The 26,434-nt window shown below is 31.3% G+C and overlaps 1 protein-coding gene across 1 annotated transcript in view; it reads right to left on the bottom strand.

Moving 5' to 3' along the window:
• Positions 1-26,434, bottom strand: part of Oseg5 (intraflagellar transport protein Oseg5) — an 87,557-nt gene that overhangs the window by 45,985 nt on the left and 15,138 nt on the right. The window contains exons 5-9 of the mRNA XM_075357965.1: positions 20,945-21,034; positions 16,631-16,768; positions 10,843-10,967; positions 7,575-7,823; positions 7,246-7,415 (exon numbers count right to left, since the gene is read on the bottom strand). Of these exons, the coding sequence (XP_075214080.1) occupies positions 7,246-7,415; positions 7,575-7,823; positions 10,843-10,967; positions 16,631-16,768; positions 20,945-21,034 (772 nt within the window). The remainder of the gene's footprint in view (positions 1-7,245; positions 7,416-7,574; positions 7,824-10,842; positions 10,968-16,630; positions 16,769-20,944; positions 21,035-26,434) is intronic.

Here is a 26,434-nt window from a genome sequence, read left to right as displayed (position 1 = left end):
AAGTGAACGAACTAAAAGATACCAGCACTTGTCGCTTTGTGTGACATTTGGACCTTCCATTATGTTCTAGTGTGCACGACATTTCAGCTACCGCTCATATGTTATCTGTATTAAAACTTTTTCAAAATATTAAAACTGTATTAAAACTTTTTCAAAATAATTACTAAAAAAATGCTCATTATAAATGTTTGACCTCCTAGGTCAACATTATAAATGTTGTAGTACACACCTAGTTATCCCATTACTCCATGTTAGCAGAAAGGTGTTAACATGTTACAAACAACTGAAATTAATAGAAAATAAAACGATAAAAATAATGACACACTAGGCTTTAACCCGGAATCACTTGCGTGTCTGAAAATCACGCGGTTACTCGCGTGTTAGATTTTACCTAACATTAGTGTATACCTGAATAAAACTGGATTTTTTCTCAAAACATAATTTATAAACGCAACAAATTTTTTATTGTTTTAAAAACTGATAAATTGACCTGTATCTTACAATACTTATATTTAAAAATATAAATGAAATAGTATAATAAAAAATTATTAAATTTGAAACTTCAAGGAACATTTCAAAATAACGTAATTGGGTTTTTACAACCATGAAAACAAAATGATTACTAACATTTTATGGCATCTACAAACTAAAACTAAAATAAAATACATATAATTATTGATATTTAAATATTTATTTCACTGAGTGAATCAATATTGCAACATATTATAATTTATTTTGAATGTTCCTTTTCTATTTCATTCATTTTCTATGTGGTCACTGCACTGGGAACAAGTCAGAACAATCTTTGCTGTGTGCTCTTTACATAAAGGGATGAACAGCTGTCATACTGATACTGCGTAAATCAGTTTTTGCGCATAGAGCAGTAGAAACAGCGTGGCCTCCCATGTAGTGACTAAGGGTTTGGTGGCAGTGGTGGGGGAAGTTGTGCTACCTTCTGTATTTTTTGCTTCAGGCTCACATGAAATTTTAGAATGGCTGCCCTTCTCATGAGATGTGGCTGCACCAGGGATTTTGCCAGCTGGATGAGGTAACTCCTTCTTGAAATGGCTTGATGTATGTTTGATCTAAACACTATCTGAGAGTTTATAGCACCAGTGTTCAACAGGGAGAAGAACAAAGTTAGAGGCCATCGGTTACTCATTCTAGAAACATCATACCCACTTTTCAAGTGATCCACAACGTCCACACTCCCCTTTGTAAAGTAATAAAATGCTATAACTTCTGGTTTCAAGTCTTTTGAAATTACATCAATAGCATCATTGTTATGCATTATTGAAGGTAAGAGAACAGTTTTGCCCTTTCTTGGGGACATATGAAGTCAGTAGGCATTTGTTGGGGTGTTTTTCAAATGAAAACATACAGGATTTCTGAGGACAATCCCTAATAACAGTGAGTTCAATCGGGATTTGAGGTTTGGTCTTGTGAATCGTGCCTGCAATAGTCAGTCTATGATTTAGAAATAAATCGTTTACAAGAGGGACATTATTAATGTAGTTGTCCATAGTTACATTACTCCCTGTATTATCTATGAGTTCAATAAGACATTTCACTACACTGCTGGCATCACTTTGAATAAAATATGGTCCTTGATGATGTTGCCCAGCAATTACTTCCAACAGCAACAAAGAATACTTCTAACACCAACTTCTGCTTCGTCATCAGTCTCAACTTGTGTGGACTCTTCCTCTTCTAACCATGCCAGAATATGAAACCCATTATCCTGTTCCATTATTCTTATGTGAAAACCGAACCATCAGATTCCAAAATACTCAATAAAATAAAATAAATATAAATAAAAAATAAAATAATAGATACTCAATAAAAGTAGATGACAAATTGCAAAAGTCACAAGAAAACTTGTAGATAATCACTCGTAGGTTAGATATTTTCTAACAACTAGACTGATGCAATCACTTGCACATTAGATTCAAACTAACAGACCATGCACACCCCACCCCTGACCTTCGGGACCCCACCCAAAGGTCCCAAACCTCAATGTCAAAATCAACACTTGTGTAAAAATGTCCTGCCGAGGCAATGACGAAGTTTCAGGTTCATACTTAATGTAATAAGTTTTTATTACAGAATGTATCCAAAATGTTAGATTTTATCTAACGCACGAGTGATCCCAGGTTAAACAAAAAAATAGCTCATTTACAATCAAATCTAATAACTAACATAAATTTAGTGAAATTTAAAACTACCTACTAGAGTAACAAGAAATAAAAGCTAACAAATTTCAATAAATAATTCTAAATTCTATAACAGTTGTAGAATGGTTAAATATCAAACGTTACAATCATCTTCCGGTAGGACTAAAAATGCTCTCAAGCAGTAAAAATACAGTAAAAAAAAACTGTCTAATCACTAAAAACTTTATATTATCAATACTGCATCAAGAAATTATTCAAAAATAATACTATGTATGACTTTTATGCACAATTATGTATAACTACTTTTAGTAAGTATAAACTTTTTTTTAACTCTTTCTCATTTCAGCCACAACAGAATACATCATTTCACTCTTTCAGTTTCTTTTTCTTCCACATCTCCTTTATTGTTGGGTAAAGTTAACAAAAAACACAGCTCGTATTTGCCAAAAGAATTGCCAGAAAAAATAGGAATTTTGAATTTCGGAGTCTCTAATAAAGATGGAAAAACTGGTTTAATATTCGGTTTGAAATCGGGGGTTTCTGGACAGAACTGGACAGAACAATGAATTCCATTCAGTGCTGATGGAATTTATATCACAAATTTCGGACTGGTCTTTTATCTCAGAGTTATTTATAATAATTTGATCGATGATGTCGTCAAACTGTTGATCGAGTCCTTTGATAGCATCAAATTGCTCAGTAGATACGGAAACTCCATGAACACTGACCATTCCCCTTAGTCGGTTGACCCAGAGCTGCGCTTTGGCTAACAGCGCAGTGTTAGCTGAAATAATGGTAGCCTGAGCACGAGTCATATTGTGCATTAGATTTTACAATAAATATTTAAATAGTATAAGATTAGATACAATATGATTTTCAAGTGCCACTCTTAAATAACAACTTAGATTATAACAATAATAACATAAAATCTAAAAGAATTTTTTATCAGAAAATTAATACATAAGATAATTGTTAAATTCAACTATCATCAACAATAAGTAATTATATAATTACTGTATTTGGGGAATACCAAGGGGGATTTAGGCCATGGAGAGGTTGCCCGGAGCAAATAATATCCCTAAAACTTATGATGGACTTATATAAAAGACGGAAAAAACAACTAATAATCACCTTCGTCGACTTTAAAAGGGCCTATGATTGTATACACCGACCATCCATGCTGAATATTCTGAGAAACCTGGGCCTTCACCCTAAACTCGTAAACATGATAAAATTAACTTTAACCAATACCCAGTCCAGAGTGAAATTCAGAGGTGAACTCTCTCAACCCTTCTACATAAAAACTGGATTGAGGCAAGGAGACGGCCTCTCACCACTCCTTTTCAACTGCGCCCTCGAATTTGTCATGAGAAAATGGTATGAAATAAATCCCAAAAATATAAAAATGGGTACTAAGAAAAACTCCATCACACTAAATTGCCTAGGATTTGCAGATGACCTCGCTCTTTTAGCAAATAATATTCAAGAAGCCAAAACACAAATCATGAGCCTTCAAAACCTAGCACAAAAGATAGGGCTTCATATCTCTTTAGAAAAAACTGAACTAATGGCCATAGATCCTCTGGTAATAGAGCACATTACGGTAAACAATCAGAAAATTAAAATAGTAAAACAATTTAAATATCTAGGGGAAATAATAACTTATAATTTAAATGAAAAAGTAACATGGCAAAACAGGACAAATAAAATGATTAAATCCCAAAAATTAACTTGGTCAACATATAACAAAAAATGCCTTTCTGCTAAAACAAAACTTAAACATTATAAAACTGTAGTACAGCCAGAAGTCACCTACGGAAGCGAGACCCTTTTCAAAATCACTCAGAAAAACCGAATTGAAAAAATTCTGAAAATAGAGAGGAGAATTGTCAGAACGTGTATCAATAAAAAACACCAAAAAGAAGGCCAATGGTGGATTGTGCCAAATGAGGTGGTGTATCGAGAAATAGAGCCTGTTACTGATACTATGCGGAAAAAAGAATCTCATTCTTCGGTCATCTCATAAGGACACCGGAAACAAGACTGTCAAGAAATATCATTGAAAAGCTCTGGTTCCAAAAGCTAGAAGTAGGATGGATCAAAGAAATTAGAGAAGATATGAAAGAATTGGGAATTTCTCTGACTGACCTACAGAATAAAACTGGAAAAATTACAAAGCTAAAAGATAAAAGCATTAGATTTAAACAAAAGACATACAAACGACAAAATACAACGAAGAGGGTGTTTACGGATGAAGAAAAGAAAGCAAGATCTGAACGGATGAAGAAATACTGGGCAGCTCGAAAGAGTAAAATAACATGCTTTTCTCAGAAAAGATCCAACTAAAATTGACTTAAGTGGTCCCATGTTGGCCGTAAAAGCATAATAATAATAATAATAATTACTGTAACTCGTAGTTGTCAATTACACTTTCAAAACATCATTACTTTCAGTAACAACATGCTTAAAAACGATATAATATAAAGATATTCTAAATTTGACAGAACAATTAATTATTTATATAATAGAATAAGTTTAGATCAAAATAATATTTGAAAGAGATATTATGACAAATATTTACTTTAAGAAATATAGCATGAACTTTAGATCCGGAATTAAACATCCGGCCAGCCGGAGGACCAAAAACCAACAAGCTATGTTGGGTAAAGTTAACAAAAAACACAGCTCGTATTTGCCAAAAGAAATTGGACTTTAATGAGAAAGAAAACAACTGAACTTATGTTAAATCATAACCTTAAAAACTAAAAGAAAATTATGAAATTAACATAACTTAATGATACATAAGAATATCAACTGAAATCAGCATATCAGTAATAATAATATTAAATGAGATTTACAATTATATATTTCGAAAAACAAAACATCAATAAACATAGTATGTCTGGAAAACTATTGCATTACTGACAAATGCTGTAATATTGAAAAATTAGCAATGAACAAATGTCATTAACTTAGAAAATTAAATTACAATAAATCTTAATTGGCACTGTCCTTTCCTGATTTATGAACAACAAACTTAGCATTAAATAATTCAAACATGTAATTCTAGTATAATGTAGAAAAAAGGCCATAATAATATTATAGTACAAAAAGAGCTAATTACAATAATCAAATTGAAATAAATAAACATATAAATAGAGTTCCTTTACTAGTAAGCTTTCTTGAATAAAATTACAAAGAAGTCCTAATACATAACTGTACATCAGGAGTAATTTGCTTTAGGTTAATTTAAGAGAAGTATTATGAATACAGTTCATGAATAGAAAAGAATTAATCTCGGCAATTAACAAGTTACAAGATTAAATGATAGAGTTAATTACAATAACAACAAATTGAAATTAATTAAGCACGTAAAATAGGTTGCAGCTGAACGATGACACAACCTAATATAAATCACCTGTCGTGACTGTACTTAAGTGAACAAATGGTTTTTAAACTAAACTTGAAATTGAAAATGCATAAGGTACGATGAACTGAATGTTCCACAAATTTTTTAATGATAAAATAACTGTTTAACGTAATAAATAATGAAAATTGAACTTGGCTGTAGCACACAAATATTAGCAAGAGACGAACTCGTGAATGAAGGTGAATGAATACATACAGTAATCCTGGGCGTAGCCTGCAGTGGTGTATTAGGAATGCAGGGGTGAGACGTGATTTAGAGGTTGAGCAGGACGTGGCATCTCAAAAATGTAGCAACGAGTTTGGAGAGATTCTGCATCAATGAAAAATGTAATCAGCAGCTCGAGAAGATTCGGCGTCGATAGAAATGGCAGTTTGTAGTAATTGAAGCACTTTCAGCATAAACGTAATATACAGAATTTAAAGATTAAACTTGACAAAGAAACGAGGCAAAAACAAAACATAGAGATTGGTGAAATAACGAACCACTGAGGGATAGAACTAGAGATAATTTAGACAGAGAAATACCGCAACGTGTATGCGAGTATGAATGCGATGAAGATATTAGCACAAAGTTGGAGAGCAAAAAGTCATAGGCGACTTGACATGGTGAAGGTCTGATCTATTCTGCTGAAATGATGGCGTGAGTGAAAGGAGGGGGAAACCACAGCTAGGCAGACCTAAGAGAGTGTGTGTTGGCAACAAGAGTAGTGTCTTAGTGTTAGTATGAGAACGATTAGAGAAAACGTGTGGAATTCGAGAATGAAGACATAAGAAAAATAATTTACAAGCAAGCAGACCACTAAAGAATTACGTAAGGCTGATAAAATAAATTCTGAACACGCAAGTTGAAGAAATGACATCAGGGCCGACAAAGAGAAATAGACTTCTAGGAACTATGACAATATTGAAATTGGTTGAGAATAAACCAAAACCAATATAAACAAACAGATACAAATATGACAAGCCCAAAGCGAAACATAGTAATAAATTTACCATGCATGTAATAACAACATGACCCAACCCTAGCTTTGAATTCATTGGAATAAAACGACTTTACGCAAACGGCGTAAACATTTATCATTTCTGGTGTGCTCATTTCTTTCTTCTGTCCAGGTGCAGTTCCGTAGTTTTTTGTTTTTCCTCAAAACCCGTAATGTTCTGCTACCTACTTTCTCATTTGGTGAGCATTCTTTGATTCTTGTGTTATTTTTAGTTCTGCCATCTCGTTCAGTTTCTCTAATCCATCTGTTATTGGTTTTTAGATTTTTATAGTGTGTAAGTAGACAGTTTACCAGCCTGTTATGACTCATTCTTTTTAGGTGACCAAAAAATGAGATTTTTCTTTTTTTTTGATTACATCAGATACCTTCTCTCTATATTCATGTAGTTAGTTCATTATTGTGTCTTCTGTATTCTTCTCAGTCTTTGATGGGCCTTAACTTATTTTATTCTAAATATTTTTTTGTTAATCCAGATCAATGCACTAATAATTCATTCATAACTGCAGAACATCAATGCTGTCTCTTAATGTGTAAAACTTTTATATTTTTTGGTGGTAAAAACAATAACAATACAGATAAATAAACAAAAACAATCAACAGAGCTTATAAAAAAAAATAATAATAAATTAAATAAATTTTACCTTTCTCATCAGTGTGATCTCTGAGTGCAATCATATCAGACGCAAGTGAAATTTGGGAACGATTTAAGACATCATATGAGATGGCAGGTGCTGGCCACCTGGGTGTAGCCAATAAACGTCCTTCATAACTATACAAACTCATTGAACTACGTTCCACTATCAGAAAATGTCTGAAAAATAAACATATCAACATTAAATTCAGTGTAAATAAAATTACAACAAAAATTAAATTGTAAAATATTGCAATACACTTTTCAAAAGAAAATCAGAATAACAAATAACAAACATTGTAAATAAATATAAATAAAAATAAAAACAAAAAACATTACCTGTCTGCTAATAATACCATTGATACTGATCCTTCCCTCAATTCAATAATGATCGGTGTATTAAGATTTGTAATAAGATAAACATAACATTGAGCTGGAGTAATGATAATTAAATGCTTGAACCCAAGAGCTAAGTGTATTATTCGTTCTGGTAATTCTAATTTATCCTTAGCTTCAGTGCAGACGTCTTTAACAATTACTGTTTTCCGTCCAATCATAACTGCTTCAATATGTCTCCACTCTAAACGCCTAAAAAAAAAATGATTTAACACTACAATTTGAAATATATCTTATAAGAGGAAAATTACCAAAAAAAAACATTAAACCTGAAACATCAGTTTTGAAACAGAAAATACCACATGACATATTTTCGGATCTAAATTTGGATGAGTTTTGATTAAAACATAAGCCTCTCTTACAGTTTTCAGGAAAAATGTTTAATGTGAATGCATTACATCAATGTGATTAGGGTGACAGTAGTGTATGAAGAAGTATATAGTAAACAGTTGACTTTTAGCTGAAACACCTAACTAACTATCTGTATGAACCACTGTTTTTGTCATAGACTTAAGACAGGACACACAAAAATAGACATTATGATTTTATAACAATAACTGCAAATTGGAGTACTTGTTTTGAATCCCAGTCAGACTTACATTTTTGACACATAATAAGATGCAATTCTATTATGAAAAAAATGCATAGTAGCTGAGAATAGGAAGTTACCTATGGTTGCTGTAGAAATAAAACACATAAAAAAATTCTCAGGAAATGATTTGACATGACTGAAAAGAAATAATGATGAATATCATTAAATTAAGTTATAAGAAACTTAATTTGATCAAAAGTATGTGATTTAATTGTTTACGCCATTCTAGCGTAAAGTTTCCGTTATTTTCTACGAATTCCAAGCTAGGGTGGGTCTCGTTGTCTTATTACAGGAATGTTAAATTTCACCTTGTTCCAAATTTTTGTGTTTGTCAAATCTACCTGTTTCTATTATTTGTTCTTGTGTTCGACCCTCCCTCCGTCATCCTTAGTGACCGCGTCCATTCTTCTATCGAATTATTTTTGTCTACCCTTTTCATACACCAGTTATTTTTTCGTCCCCTTACTAATACATGCACACATCTCTTGTCTTTTACACACACTCTCTCCTGTCCACTACCTGGATCTGGTTTCCCTCTTTTTCTTTCGCCATCTTTTCGGCAGAGTAGATCCAACATCTCACCAGTGCAGTCGCCTATGGCCATACTCTCCTGCAAACTTTGTGGTAATTTTCTCATTCAAGCAGAATCTCAAAACTCGTCACTACACATCTGAGATTCTACGCATCATTCTACCACCAAACCACATCACACCTCTGTATTCCTGATACACCAGTGCGGACTACGCCCAGGATTACATATGTATTCATCTGTACTTGCTTTTACGAGTTCATCTCTTGCTAATATTTGTGTGTGATACAGGCAAGTGCAAATTATTCATTATTATTCATATTAAACGTTTATGTTACCCTTGTTCATGTGTAGCCCATTTTATGGGTTATTAAATGCAAACTATCGTTCTTATCAAATCTACTTTTAATTTAAACACTACTTCAGAATTATAAAACTTATGTGCGATATATTTCATATATTATTATTGATAACTATTATTATATTTCGTGTTGTTCATCAAACGTTCGTGTTCAAACGTCAGTTACCCAGAGCAACTTACCTTTACTTGAAAGGTTTATTGCAATCAACTCTATCATTTAATCTAATTTAACTTGTTAATCGCCGAGATTAATTCTTATCTATTCATGCACTGAATTCATATTCTCTTAAATTAATCTAAAGAAAATTACTCCGGATATGAAGTTATGTTTTTGAGCTTCTTTGTAACTTAATACTTTCAAGAAAACTTACTATTAGAATAAATTCTATTTATATTATTATTTATTTTAATGTGTTTATATTGTGATTTAACGCCTTCTATACTGAAATTATTGTAAACAACTCTTCTTATTTTCCGACTCTGTTACACTGTGTATTTATAAAGGTTTATTCATGTATTTTTGTATTTAACAGCAGTATTCATTTGTTAATTCAGCTGATATATTAAGTAGTATTAAGTCATGCTAATTTCATAATTTCCTGTTATGTTTTAAGATTATAATTATAACACAAAAATCCATTTGGTACTCTTTCAATAAAGTCCAATTTCTTTTGGCAAATACTAGCTGTGTTTTTTGTTAACTTTACCCAACATTAATTTTTGCTTCACTAAGAAGTATATATAATAGTAGGAAGGCAAGCGATCCAAAGGGGGGGGGGGGGGCAATATTATGTGGGAAAGTCTATCAAAGTTTTAAAATATTGATTTTTTGAATTTTTCAAAACTTTTTTGGGTTTATTTAAACTCTTAATAGTATTAAAACTTTAATAAACTTTTAGTAATAATATTACAATAAACTTTCATCATAATTTACCCTGCACTCCAAAAAAAGTAGTTAATTTTTCACTGATTGTACATTAGAGAACCTTTTAGTTTAGTTTTTTCAATTTAACATAGTAAACGAAAAAAAAATTCATGGAAAATGGTTTTGAAGGTGGGAAAGCAGAAAAAATATAAAAAAAAGATTTTTTTTAATTTTTAAAATGCTTTTTAGTTTATTTAAAACCTATAATGATACCTTATAAAAAAACTTCATCGTAAATTACCGCATACTAAGAAAGAAACCTTAAGATATTTTTCAGATATAATTACTTATCCAATGGTTATTTATAAGAATAAATAACTTGTGCCAGGAAAGTACTACAACTTTGGTGTCAGATTTTTTATCAAGATGCTGAAGATGCTCAATTTTACTACTACTTAGAAATGGCTTTTTTTATAAAAGTGTTATCATTTTTAGATCAAACTATATATTGAATAAAATTAAACCAACTTTTTGTAGTTTGCATCAAAAATTAAAAATATTATTGAAAAGTAACTATTTGTTTTTTAGAAGACTATTATTTCAGAAGACATTATTTTTTTTACAAGGATTTATTTTACAGATATAAATGCATATAAAGAACTTTAACAAGCGCATTTTAGAGCACTTGTCTCTAATTCAGTACCTAAATAAATATGTTACCTAACATTAAAAAAATATACAGTTACAAGATAATTAATTTTTTTTTTTTAAATAAATAAAAGCACCACATTATGCATATCATAACACAAAACCTCTTGGTTTTTATTCAAGTCTGGTTCATTAGACTGATTTGTATATACCAACCTTTCTATGACATGTGCAAGAAGTACAAGATTATTTGCACAAGCTCCAGCTATTTGAGTTCCATCACTAGACCATGCTAAGCTGTATATACTGCCTGTAGCTGGTTTCTCCAAACAGTAAGACCACTAAAATTCCACAAAAGAATGTATCAGTGTAAAATATAAATAAAACACTTAAATATTTCATGAAATTTTTATTTTTTTTCACTATACTTTTTATAAAATGTCAACTTTATGAGGTAACGTTTTTCAATTACTTGAAAAACGTTTTCTCTTTAACAGTAACATTATTAGATCAAAATGAGGATAAGAGCTGTTTTAAAAAAAACTCTGATCCTTTCATGACTAAACCAAATTCCTTCGACCATTGGTTCTTAAAACAGTTTGAGACCAACAAAACTTATTAAAATTTAAAGAATATCTTTATAAATATATTTTAGCTTTTAAGTATGCAATTTACTTAACAGGCTTAAAATTATCAATAAAAATACTCGTGCAATGTAGTATAAATATTTCATTATATATCTTTATTAACTTATTACTTAATAATAAAGAATAATAAATTACAGTTAATGGATAATATAAAAAAATGTTTACAGAATAAAGATGTATATATTTGGGGAGAAAATGATTATCAGAATAAAGCTTGAGTAAAGAAGAACCATTAAATCTAAGCAGAGCAGTATAATAAATATAGCAATAATAAATAGTGTGTATGAGTTCATGAAACAAGACGGCAAGAAGGTGCAGTCAGAAAAAAGGAGAAAATACATGATTCACATTAAAAAAATGTGAAGAAAGAACATAGCAGCTGCATGTGGGATGTCACAATCCCAAGTCTGAAGAGTAAGAAAAGAAAAAATGCAGTTGCTAGAAAAATTAACTAAAAAGCTGGCAGAAACTTCTTTTTACTTTGACAAGTGTGTGGTGAGACAGACTATAAACAAATTTCATGAAATTCATAAACAACTGCCAATGGTGAAAAAGATAATGTTAGCACTTAAAGATGCCATTAGTTAGTCAGGAAATGAGACGAGTTTGAGAAAATAATAAAAGAATTGGGCTTTAGATAAAGGAAAACTGAAAAAACAGGAAGTTTCTCACTGAGCAACATAACATATGGTTTAAGTTTATTCAGTATCTGACTGCCATAAAAAAAGTTTAGAACCGAAAATAAGCCAATACTGTGCCTCGACAAGTTATATATGTTATGTTCTCACATGACAAAACTGAAAACAGGCTGATAGTGTACATCAACGAATCACAAATGTTATCTTCTCACATTACAAATAAATCGTGGTGGTGTGATTCAGGTGATGGAGTGAAAATTACTATTTCAAAAGGCAGCAGACTTATTGTGCACACCAGAGGAGAAATAGGTTTTATACCAAAAGCCTTACTAACTTGGCAAGGGAGTTTAAAAGTGGCGATTACACAGATCAAATGAAAGCAGAAAATTACTTAAAATGGACAGAAGAGATATTTACTCCAAACCTTCCCAATAATTCTCTGACCATTTCGGACAACACACCCTATCACAATGTCATTTTTTAAAAAATCACCAATTTCAAATTCAAGAAAAGATGTGATAGAATGGTTGCAGATACTGTTCCTCATTCTTCCCCACTGTTAAAACCACAGATGTAAGAATTGATAAAAGCAAATATGAAAAAGTTTACTGTGTATGCGTTTGATAAACTTTAAAAAGAAAAAGGCATGACTTCTCTGACTACCTTCAAACCAGCCGAATTTAAATCCTATGTGGTTTGGTCAGAAGTTAAAGGATATCATTGGTAGGAAGTCATTGTTGGGGAAAGTTAACAAAAATAAAATGACACACAGCTCGTATTTGCCAAAAGAAATTGGACTTTAATTAGAGAAAAAACAATTTAACCTTTTCATAACTCATAACCTTAAAAACTTGAAAGAAATTATGAAATAAACATAACTTAATTCTATACAGAATTTATACAAGAAATATCAGCTGAAATCAACATATCAATTGTAATAATACATGACAAATACATAAATAAACATTTTTCAAATAATAGTTTTGAATATATTGCATTAAAATACGTGGCTAAAAACAGTTTAAATAACTAAATACATTATTATTCAAACTACAGGATGGAATAAAAAAACAATAAATATTACTAGAACAAATTACAATATTAATTACAGAGAAGTCCACAAATTACGACTTCACCTCAGGAGTTATAATTTATAGATTAAAATAAGAAACGTAATATGAATTCAGTACATGAATTAGAATTAATCTCTGCGATTAACAAATTAAATTACATTAAATGATAGAGTAAGTATTTAAACCATTTCAAGTAAAAAAGTAATTTGCACTCAGTAACTCACTTTTGAACATAGACATTTGATGAACAACCAGAATATTATTAATAATAGTTAACAATAACAATATATGAAATATGTCATACATATGTTTTAATTCTGAAGGTAGTATTTGATTACAAGTAGATTTGATAACGACGATAATTGGCATTAATAACACATAAAATGTGCTGCTACACATGAAAGATGATAACATAACCTTTAACCAAGCCACCTTGTGTGACTATACTTTGAATGAAGAAATGGTTGCATAAGTCAATCTTGAATTTCAAAAACAAAATGTACAATAAATTGAGTATTTCACTGATTTTACTAATAACATAACTGTTTAATACAAATAATAATGAATAAGTTGAACTTGCCTTAATCACACATAAATATTTGTAAAAGATGAGCTCGTGAATGAAATTACACATGAAATACATACAGTTAATCCCAGGCGTAGTCTGCAATGGCGTATCAAGAATACATACAGAGGTGAAATGTGGTTTAGAAGTTGAACAAGACACGTGTCACTACAAATCACAGTCGACTGCACATGGTGAATGTCTGATCTACTCTTGCCGAAAAAATGGCGTGAATGAAAAGAGGGGAAACCAAACCTAGGCAGTGGACAGGAGAGAGTGTGTGTAAAAGACAAGAGATGTGTGCATGTATTAGTATGGAAATAAAAGAAAAAGGGTGTGTGTGAAGGCAGCAATAAATAATGCGAGATATGAACACGCAGTCACTATTAAGATGACAGAACCGTCCATCTGACTGACGCCAGGACTCGAGAATGGACACAATAAACCAAACAAAGATAATCAAACAGATACACATATGGCAAGCCCAATACGAAAAAGAGTAATAAAATTTACCAACCCTGTAGCAAAAAACAAGACCCAGCCCTAACTTTGAATTCATTGGAATAAACGCAACTTTATGCAATGGCATAAACAGTCATAATGTAACTTTTGATATCAAAGATGTTCAAAGGCTTTGTGGAAATTAAGTGACTGACATGAATGAAAAAAATTGGAAGGTGTATTTTGATAAAGTTAAGGAAACAGAAATAAATACAGAAGTGAATATAAGTGAGAAAAACTTATATGGACAATACTATGGAATTATTTACTATTTCTTTAGAAAAAGATAATGAAAGCGACTGTGATTATTAAGATAATGATTCTTAACATTCTTAATGACAGTAACTGCAGAAACTGTAATATTTCTTGCTAAATAGATGGTGAAGCTCCCTCTTAAATTAAAATGGTTTTATTTTGTTTTAACATTTAAAAATTATTAATTTCAGATTCCATTATTTAGTTTACCCTATTTAATCATTATCTCACATTAACTTCTGAATATATATTTGAAAAAATGGAACATCAGCATTCAATTAAATTTAAAAGAACTGTTTAAAAACTTTTGATATTCCTGAAATGAGCTTTTGATGTTTTTGGAACAATGGATCTGAAAAAGGTTGTGTGTGCTTTGTGAGGTAGCTCTGAGAAGGGCTGTTGGATCCATAAGCTGGTCTCCAACAATGTCAGCCTGGTTGTAGTCGGCAAGTTGCAGCTTGTCCATAGGAATCAGACCAAGCTTCCCCTCAGCAACAGTTGGTCCCCACCACATGGCAGTGGTGGCCCTCAGCCACCACTGCCATGCTGTAAGCATGGCATGTATGTTCCAATATATACATAATCAAACTAAATTTAAATATATAATAATGTTCAAAATATTAGCTGTACTTGTGATTAACATTTCCAAAAATTGTTTCTGTAATCCAGTACTAACACCACAATAGATCTTACAAAGGCCTACTCACTGTTAGGTAATAAATAAATGTTATGCTAAAAGGATAGTACAATAATTTGAAGAGTGGATGTCACTGCTGTGGCACCAAGCATCAAGATTAGTTGCGCCACCTGTATGTATGTATAAGTGTATGTATATATGTATGTTCCACATTTCCTTCTTCCACATTTCCTTCTAAACCACAGATCCAATTTCAACCAAACTTGAGAAAATTATTACTTACTAATTGAGCAAAAATACTGTGGGTGTTAGACATCCCTAGAAGAACAAGGGATGAGAATACTATTGCATTATTACTATTATTTTAAAACACTATTACATTTTGGAAATTTGAGAACTTCCTAAAAAATTTTACATTTTGAAGCATTCTAAATCATTCTACAACATTATTCAACTAGTACTTCTAGACCAATCTGGAATTTTCAATATGTTTGCAGAGCATTCTGGAGCATTCTTGCAAGAAAGAAGCTCTCAAAAATTCTTTAACTATATAAAAGGAGGTGTAAGATGTCCAGCTTCTGTTTGAAATTAAAGAATCATTAGGTTAAGATTGAAGTGCAATGTATAAAACTTAGTTTCTTGATAATGAGTGAATTCTAACGTAGATTCTGACGCCACAACTGAGGAAGAGACTGACATCGATGATAATGAAGAAGAGGATGATGATGAAAGCAGCAGTGAATCCAAGTAAATAACTGTGTTCCAGGTAATTAAAACACAATACCACACTTTTTGCATTACTATAAAAATAACGGCAATTGGTTCAAACTATAAATCCATAAGTCATTCATTTCTGTTTTCAGACATACTGGTATCTGTGAACCTGAACAAAGCCACACCCCCAATGTCAAATAGCATGCATCTTCAAATAAGAAGACTTTTTTATCTGAATAACTTAGAATAGTTAGTGTTTAATAAAACTTACTAAATTCATAGTTAGGTAATATAGTAATTTTCATTTTCTGAAATACCTGTTTGTAAGACCCGCCTCGAATATAAGATCCCCCTCCCACATTTTGGGATATAATTGCGTTAAAAAAAGGGGGTCTTATTTTTGAGTAAATACAGTGTGTGTGTGTGTGTGTGTGTGTGTGTGTGTGTGTGTGTGTGTGTGTGTGTATATATATATATATATATATATAGAGAGAGAGAGAGAGAGAGAGAGAGATAGAGAGAGAGAGAGAGAGTGAGAGAGAGACAGAGAGAGAATTACTATAATAGTATCTTTATACATGAATTATCTCTTGGTCAATGAGTAGTTAGCAGCACTTAGTTTATATATATATATATATATATATATATATATATATACACATATGTCTGTCATCATTGATATTAAAGAAGTAGATAGGTTCCAATAGACATACACCAACACTGAACTGTAAGTATGCACAAGTTGTATAAGCAATCAAATTGAATGGATACACATGTGTACCAACCATAAAATGATCATAAAAATGTATCACTAAAAAGTTATTATAAAAAATCAATGCCACAAATATAGTACAAGATGACAGAAACCTCTAATTCAATTCAGTTACCACAGCTTTACAGCTGGAAATGCTAACATTCAAGATGCAATAGTTAAGTAATTAGTTACACATTTGATAATGGAAATAATAACATACACCAGCTCTGTCACAAAGACGCAAAGTATTATATGATCCTACACAAAACAGATCTCCAACCGGTGACCATGCCAATGAAGTAATTGGAAATTCATGAATCTGACTAGAATATAGCTGACGGCCATAGGAATCCCATACCTAAAACAATTTTTTTTATAAAAACAGACAGGAGAAATGGAGTAATAATTCTAGGTAGTTAATCATAAGCTGACATGCACTTATTCCTAAATATGAATATTACACATTAGGATAAAACTTCACAGGGGGATTAATTCCAACAATTTATCACAGAGGTCTACAAATCATAAAAAAAGAAAATTGTATACTTTAATCTCAGTAAAAAAAATTCTCTATTTTTTAGGTAAAATATAATGAAAACAAATATATTTCATAAGTTTATTTTAACTTAGTTATTTCCTGATGTATCCACAGAACAGACACTCTTAAAAGCCATGTTCTGTAACATATTTTGTTATACTACAGGGGTAAGTCAATTATTATCCGCAATTTAGTTATATTTTTGTTTATGTTGGTAATGTCATGTTGCGTAGATAACACATGCATGGTTTAATTGTTTTCATATCTGTGCAGGTTTGATGCTGCTAGGTTAGTTCCATTATCACTGCCCTGCCGTTAACCATGGCTGCTCCGCTTTCTATTTGCACCAAAGAAAAGCAACATTCAGTGATCCGTTTTATGTGGTGGGAAGGTGTTTCAGGGGCCGAAATTCATCGAAGACTTTCAGTACAGTACAGGAACAGTGTGTTGTAGCAACAGAGTGTCTACAAATGAACTGAAAAATTCAAAAATGGTCACACAAGTGATACGCACGATGAAGGAGCCGGACGACCGTTTACCACCACAAATGAGGTAAACATTGAGCGTACATGGGACATGGTTTTCTTAGACAGACGAGTAACTATTGATGAAGTGGCACATCGTCTGATAATTAGTCACGGTTCTGCCTATGTATCATCCACAACAGACTTGGGTTTCATAAAGTCTGTGCAAGATGGGTCCCAAAACAACTCACACATAAACAAACGCGCTTGGAAATCTGCCAAAAACATTTGGATCGCCATGGTAACAAACAGGACATCTTCTTAGACAGAATCATCACTGGTGACAAAACATGGATCCATCATTATGAGCCGGAGAGTAAACGGCAGTGTATAGGATGGAAACATCCAAATTCGCCCTGCAAAAAAAAGTTCAAGACCCAACCATCCGCAGGAAAACTGATGCTTACGGTTTTTTGGGACTCACAAGGCCCAGTAATGGAACATTATGAGGAAAGGGGCACGACAATAAACAGTGCATGTTACATTGAGATGCTTACTATCAAGATGAAGCCTGTAATTTTAAGCAAACACCGAGGACTGCTGTCGAAAGGTGTTATGTTGTTGCACGACAATGCCTGTCCACATACTGCTGCCCACACTGCTGAAATGCTCCAGAAACTCAACTTTGAAGTACTGGCTCATCCTCCGTATAGTCCTGATCTTGCCCCTTCTGACTACCACTGGTTTGTCCACTCAGAGGCATTAAGGTGCCGTCAATTTACCTCAGATGAAGCAGTGAAAGAAGCAGTGCATTCCTGGCTCGCAGCTCAACTGAAAACCTTCTTTTATGAGGGCATCAGCAAGCTTGTGCAACGATGGACTACGTGCATTGAAATGCAAGAGGACTATGTTGAAAAATGATGTACATGTAAATTTCCTATTTGTATTGCAATAAAATTTATAACTACATTGCAGATAATAACTGACTTACCCTCGTACTGAGTAATCAACATTTTTAAAATTTTGACGACTAAAAAATTAATTGAATTACGTATAAAAAATTAATTAACTATATTTTATGCTTGAAGCAATATCACTAAGTTCTAACAAAGCAACTAAAATTTTAAATAAATAAAAAAGTTAATAAATTTTTATGAATTTGTAACATTGATGATTTTATGAAAACAGAAAAATAACGAGTTTTCAATTTTAACTTGTTTTTTTTTAACCAACAGAGATATGAAAATCAACAAAAATGCATAAAATTGTAACACTATTTATTTTGTCAAAAAATGTTAATTATAAATCTAAACATTTCTTTAGGCAATTTTTAACAAATTATTTATCAATATATCACTATTTCTACTTGCTACTTATGTAAGATTTTCATTATCTTACACCCCTCCCAATAATAAATTAATATTTTCAGAAATAAATGCTAAATATCTTTTTCAATTTGTACATACGAGGTGCTACCCAAAAGTTCAGGGAATTTGAATTTCGCGCGCGAACCATTGTTGGTACGACCTTCTGCCGCTAGATTGGCTAACAGTACTCTTTGTGAATCAGTGTTCCAACAGCTGTGACGGTGAGAGGCTGCATTGTTGACTTTTGTGCAGTTGTGTAACGTTGTGTTTTACTGCTTCGGCGAAGTTCTAAATGGCAGATTTTAAAGAGCAAAGAACCTGCATCAAATTTTGCTTCATGCTTAAAAAACTGGTGCAGTAACCCATCGCATGCTTGTGGAAGCATTTGGTGACAATGCTATAAGTAAAAGTAAAAATTTTTCGTGGTACAAACGATTCAAAGATGGATGAACGACAGTCGATGACGATGAGCATTCAGGAAGACCATCAACAAGCGCAACACAGGAAAACATGGCAAAAGTGCAAGAGGCTATTGTTACAGATCGTAGACAAACAATCCATGATGTTTGCGCAATCGTACAAATGTCATACGGTTCCGTGCAACGCATCTTGTCGGAAAATTTGAACATGAAACGCATTGCTGCAAAATTTGTACCGAGACTGTTGAAAAACAGCGACCAGAAACCAAATTGCGTAGCTGTCTGTAGTGAATTGAAAAATTCAGCAAGAGATGACCCTAACTTCATCTCCAACATCATAACCGGTGATGAGACATGGATGTACGGGTATGACCCTGAAACTAAGCAGCAGTCGTCACAGTGGAAGTCGCAAAGTTCACCTTTGGCCAAAAAGAGCACGCCAAGTTCGCAGCAATGTGAAGTCCATTATGATTGTTTTTTTCGACATCAAAGGCATTATCCATAAGGAATTTGTTCCTCTTGATCAAACTGTCAATGGGATGTTCTATTGTGAAGTTTTGAAGAGGTTACGTGAAAGCATTAGGCACAAACGTTCAGATCTGTGGGGTAAAAGCTGGGTTCTGCACCATGACAACACACCCGCGCACACATCACTAACCGTTTGGAATTTCTTGGCTTCCAAAAAGACGGTAGTGATTCCCCACCCACCCTATTCGCCTGACCTTGCCCCGTGCGACTTTTTTCTCTTTCCAAAAATAAAATTTCAATTGAGGCCGTCGTTTTAACAATTGAGGAGATTCAGGAAGAAACGCAGAACGTGCTTCGAACACTTACACCTGCAGACTTCCAGGGATGCATGGAATCATGGGAAAAACGCTGGGATCACTATATCAATGCCCAAGGTGATTACTTTGAAGGAGACAGTGGAAATTATAAGTTATGGCAAGCTATTTTATTCTTATGGTAAAATTCCCTGAACTTTTGGGTAGCACCTCATATAATAGATAAACAAATGTTTCTGAACTCAAATGTCACAAAGACAATAACTTAAACTAAAATAAATTTAAATCAGTAACTACAAATAAGCCATCACATCTGTAAATATAAATAACTTATGAAAAGATTCATGAGCAAAATGTACATAGTAGGTGCATTAGTTAGGTCAAGAAAAATATTTTTCTGAAAACCTGACTTAACAAACATGATTTACAAAGAATATACAGACTGAAATAAAAATGTTATTGATCTTTAAATCAACACTTGTATATGATAAATATATAAATAGCATAAACCAAAGTGAGTCTTCTCCCATTATACTCCAACTTAAAGGAATTTTCTTGACAAGGTACAATATATTAAAAAGAGAAGAGTATTTTTTTTAAATTTTGTCATTACAGGCTACATTTTGGTAATAATAACCTCAAAAATACCAAAATGTGTGTGTGTGAGTGTGGGGGGTGTGGGTGTGGGTGCTTGTATACATTGGGTGTGTGTGTGTGTGTGTGTGTGTGTGTGTGTGTGCATGCACGCAAACATGTGTGATTAATTTTTTGTATTTTTTTCAAAAATTAAACAATTTTAGCTCACAGTTAATGTATTAAGAATAAAAAATATTATGTAAAGGAATAGATATGAAAATTAAACTTTCCAGTAGAAGAAATGGTTCAAATAATAAAAATAACTTGTGAGCAAAGCATGTAACAAACAACATTCTCTTTAATTTAACAACAGCATATTAAAATTTACCTTATATTTACAGTCTTCTCCACCCGATACAATTAAACCTTTACCAAGGTTCCAAGCTACTTTTAATATAATGCCATCATGAGCCTTCCACTAAAAAAAATAATAAACACTCATGTAATTAATGAGTTGAAAAACAATAAAAAATCAGTAATTCAAATATTTTCATATCAAATCATATGAATAGAATATCATACAAACACTAGAATCTAACAAACAACAAAAATGAACACCAATTAATAAATTAACAAAAAAAACTAATTGGAATAAATCTTTAAAAAATTATTAAACTGAAAAACGTGATTTTTTTTAATAAGTAATTTTTTCTAATTTGAAAAAAAATTCAAAACTTAACAGCTTAAAGTTAATTAATTTTTAAAGAAAATACAAGTTAAACATAATTAGTACCTTCAGATTTAATTTTAACAAAAGAAAAAAGTTGTAAAAAGATCTGTTTGACCATAAAATTTTATACAAAATGTTATAAAATCAATCCTAAGCTATTTAAGGTATCATAAAACATAGTTAATATTTAACGAGAATAGGCCATCTTAACAAAAATTTAAAAATTAAAAATAGTAAAGAAACAAAAATTGTTTTGAAAAAACAATAAAAAGTAAAAATAAAAATTAATTAACACACTAAAAGAAAAAAAGATGGTTAATTCCAATATTTAAAAAGGGGTGACTTTACTACAACTGACTAAACATACACACTGTTCCAATATTTACTAAGTAAAAAAAATTTGTTTAAATAATTTAAAGTCAAGGTTGGAAGGACAAAATTAGAAATATTTGCAGAACATCTGTTTTTAAGGTGAGGGCGTATTAGCTTAATGAATTGTTTCTGTATTTATAATGTTTTACAGAAAAAGGTGATAGTTCAATTAAAAATAGGTTGAAAGATTAAACAAATTATAAAAATAAAGTTTTTAGGGTAAACTGAAAAAAATTTTTACCTATTCAATTTCAAACAGAACATTTAGGTAAAAGATGATCGTTTGAAACACAGGGCAACTTTAAAAATTATGAAATTCCAGTTTTTTAGAAGGTAGCAGTAGTGCAAACAATTAGAAAAGTTCTGATTTTGAAATTTATCTGATATTAGATTTATAACATAGCAAAATCAGTAAAAAATGTGATTTTTCCTAATTTACAATAAAAGAACCATCCAAAAAAAATTGTAAACACTTATTTCTCCTAAGCATTATTATAGCACATCAGATTAGCTTTAACTGTAGATCTAATGTAGATAATTTTAACTAATATTTTGTTTTTTTAGGTGCTTAAATTTAACAAAAAAATATATCTGGTTGATTGTTAAAAATAACATTGATTAAATTTGTTTTGTTAAAGGAATCAAACAAAAAAACAATAATTTTACACTTCTAATTATGGATAATTCACAAAATAATTATTTGAAGTAAACACAAATTATGCAATTATAATCAATGATCAGCGATTATAATAATTAATTATAATATAATAATTAATCAGTAATTAAAAACAAAAACATAATTTCTGACTTCAAAGAAATATTTCTTTATGTAGCCCAGTTGTTTTTAAATATAAAAAATATTTTTTTGCACAATTTTCTTAACAATGTTATTATTTATAAAACAGTATTATTTGATTTTGTTTTAATTACATTTCATTCACTCATTTAGTTATATTCCTTTAAGCTCTTTAATGAAGACACCATCCGTGTAGATTATATGTACCATTGTATGCCTCAATTAAGTTTTAATTCAAATTTGCACACAATCTACATCAAATGTTAATTTGAAGTTAAATACACCCTACCAATGTTTGAGAAATGAGTTTTTTTGCATAAGATTTTTGCTGATTAAAAATTAGAAAAATCAGATTTGTTGTGAATTTTGAATTGCTGTATCTCTAATACTAGACAAATCTGAAAGGTATAATTTTTTTGCCTGTTTATACTCACATTACTACTGTACTCTACAGCACTGAAATTTCAACTTTTTCTAAGTTTCCCAAAATGTAATTTACTTTTAAAATAGAGAATTTAAAAACCTGAATAATTTCATATTTTAATTCATTTTAAAAAAGGCATCATAATAACAATAATTACATTCAATATTTACTAAATACATAAAGGTAGCTAGAAAATATTATCAAAGATGAATTTGTTATATATATAAAGTTCTAGCATACTTTTTAAATGCTTACATATAAATAATTTGCACAAACTAATTACAGAATATTTATAATTCTTCCACAAATTTTCTAAAAGCAAGATTATCTTAGCACATATTTAATAATGTTATCTAGTTTTATATATGAATTAATGATAAGCAAGTTATATTTCTCTTCCACAGTAAAGCCAATCATTAAACATACATTAAACAATTTAATCTGTAAGCTACTAAATGTTGGTTCAGTAAATAAAAAATTTTAAATAAATAACAGAATACCTTAGATTATACACAAACACAGTTATATTAAGCCAAATCAACTTGAAGTCATTCAAGATGTAATGAAACTCAAAAAAGATCATGCCATTATAAGTTGAACCATATTTACCATTATGTCACCACTGAAGCGTTTTTCAAACTTTTAGTATTTACAACCCTGAGAATTCTTCATATTAAAATTAAAATCACATGAAAAGCAAACATCATTTTTAAAAAAACTTCATCTGTGAATGAAGAAGCTTTATTGGCCTCTTATAAAGTTTTGTATAAAATAATCAGATGTAAAAGGCTCACACCATTGATGAAGAGATTATTTTTCCAGCTGCGCAATTGAGATTGTGGAAACTATGTTTGGAGATAATTTTGCCAAACTGCAATCCATACCTCTATCAAATGATACTGTTGCCTGTCAAATTGGTGATACAGCTGAAGGTGTACAGCATCAGCTTTTGGGCAAGTGTGTGACAAATTGTAATCAATTCAGCTTGATAAGGTAACAGATAGCAATACAGATGCTAATTTCATTGCCTATGTTAGATTTCATGATGGTATGTCAGCAGTCGAAGAACTACTTTTCTGCAAACCAATATAACTCAAAGCAACAGCACTTGCATTATCTGCTACCTTAAATGATTTTATAAACGAGGCAAACAGAGTGAAAATATTGCATCACAAATGCACCGATGGTGCTTCAATGTCTGGAAGATTCCAAAGTGTACAAGCACTTGTGAAACAAAAATCTCCACAGTGTGTCTGGACACATTACATGATCCACAGAGAAGCTCTGGTTTCCAAAGAAATGAGTGCTAGTCTGAATATTGTGCTAATGACGATTGTAACCATAGTAAATTATATAAAACTGAGACCTCTAAAATCAAGAATCTTTTCTGCACTTTGTGAAGACATGGGTGCAGTACATTCAGCATTACTATTTTATTGCGAGGTAAGATGGTTACCCTTTGGGAAATTTTTGCAATGTGTTTATGAATTAAGAGATGAAATCACCATTTTTCTAGAAGAGGAAGCCGAAAAGTTTAGAAATGATTTATTTGTAATGGAACTAAGCTACTTGGTTGACATATTTAAGAAATTAAATAACTTAAATCTTCAACTCCAAGGAGCAAATACACATATGCTGAATTCGAGTGATAAAGTTACTGCTTTTTGTAGTAAAACTGTAATTCTGGAGGAAAAATTTAAAGCAAAAAATCCTAGAAATGTTAGCAAATCTGGATGAATGTGTTAAAACTTATACAAGACTGAAGAACAACAAATGAAAGTTGTTTTTATAACCGTTGAAAATCATTTACCCATGCTGGCAAAGAATTTTAAAATGTATTTTCTTGCTGATAACAACTTGGTAGCAAGTTACAAATGGGTTAAGGATCATACATTTTTCCACTTTCTCCTTTCATTCATCTTTTGTAACATTTCCCTTATAACACGCTCTGTTGGTAATCTGTTTCTGTTTTTAAACCCTACTGTCACTCTTGCTGTTTCCTTTAAACTCTTCTTAATTATCAGCTCCATTACTTGGTTTATCTCCCATTCTCATTTTTTCCACCATCACTTTTCCAATTCCTGTAATGTTTCCTGTTCCCTTAGCTTCTCCAAATCATAGTAGTCTCTTCTCCTGCCACTCCCAATTTTCTTGAGTCTAATCCATTTCTGCCACAACTAGATTGTGATCTAAATTTATATCTGCACCTGGATAAGCCTAGCATTTTTTAAACAATTTCTAAATTTTCACTGCATCATAATATATTCAATTTCATATTTTCTCTGTTCATTCATGATATCCATTGTACTTTCTTTTATGATTTTCAAACAGGAAATTTTCCAACACCCTGACCAATTCGAAAGTGAACAAATAAATATTACTAATAACCATGAGAGAGACAACCAAGTGAGATTTCAACTACAGCTCTGAATTTAAAAACTATGATGAACATATTCAAGGAGACAGGCATCACAGAAAAAATAATAAATAAAAAAATTAAAATGTATTCTTAATTACTTAATTATTCATAATGAAACTACTGAAAAGTATTTGCAATCTGAGTTCCAATGAAGTTGCTGATAATATAAAAAATTACTTCCCATGTGTAGAAAACTAAAATAACATTTTTTAAGAGATGGATTTTTGATAAGGACATAGACTCGCTAAATCTATCATTACAAGCTGGAATTCAAATAACAAAGTATGGAATTAAGACACCATAGTTCACCAGTCAGGAAAAGATTTATGACTTGCCCATCAGCCAGTAAAGCAATGTTAAATATTTTCAGTAATTCTAAAGATCAAACTTTCTGTAATTTTCAATAGCATGCATTATATAGACATACTGGAAAATAAAACCAGCAATTGTTGAAAAAAGACAATTTTTGGAGGAAAGAGTATTTTCTTTTTCAAGCAATCTTATCCATACACTGAATAATCAACAATAGAAACTACTGAAAACCAGACTACAAAGTTCTGCTGCATCCACATTATTGTCTACACCTACTCCATTATAATTCTTTTTGTTTGGACTTCTCATACGATGCCATTAGAAGAAATTAAGTTTTACAGCAAAGTAAAAAGAAATCTAGAAAGCTAATTCAAAGTTCAAAACAACAATTCTTTGCTGCTGACTACCAAATTTAATATGATTAAAATACAGTAGCCAGAGAGATTACATTGAAAAAAAATTTATAAGTTGTTAAATTTATTGATTAAATAATATTAAAACAAATCATTTGTTTCCACTTTCTAGATGACACTTTCATATAGGGTCAATCCATTTGAAGTGACTCAACGGTGGTTGCTTGACCAATTCAAAAAAAAGTGAAACTTACCCACTTGTTTCCTACATGTCAGAGGATCTTAAAACTATTTTTTATTTTTTTTTATTTAAGAAGTATACCTGTGGTGGCTATTTTTATTACAGTGCACACACCTACTTTTGTGACTGTAAGGGTTTATGGAAAAAATCATAACTAAAAAACTATTATTGGTCCTGGAAGGATGAAAAAAAAGCAATTTAAATATTCATATTTTCTCAACATAAAAGATT

The sequence above is a fragment of the Lycorma delicatula genome, chromosome 2 (assembly GCF_047948215.1).
Source record: "Lycorma delicatula isolate Av1 chromosome 2, ASM4794821v1, whole genome shotgun sequence".
In the NCBI taxonomy this organism is placed as follows: domain Eukaryota; kingdom Metazoa; phylum Arthropoda; class Insecta; order Hemiptera; family Fulgoridae; genus Lycorma; species Lycorma delicatula.
The sequence above is the reverse complement of the archived record's forward strand: the minus strand, read 5'-3'. Positions and strand labels throughout refer to the sequence as shown.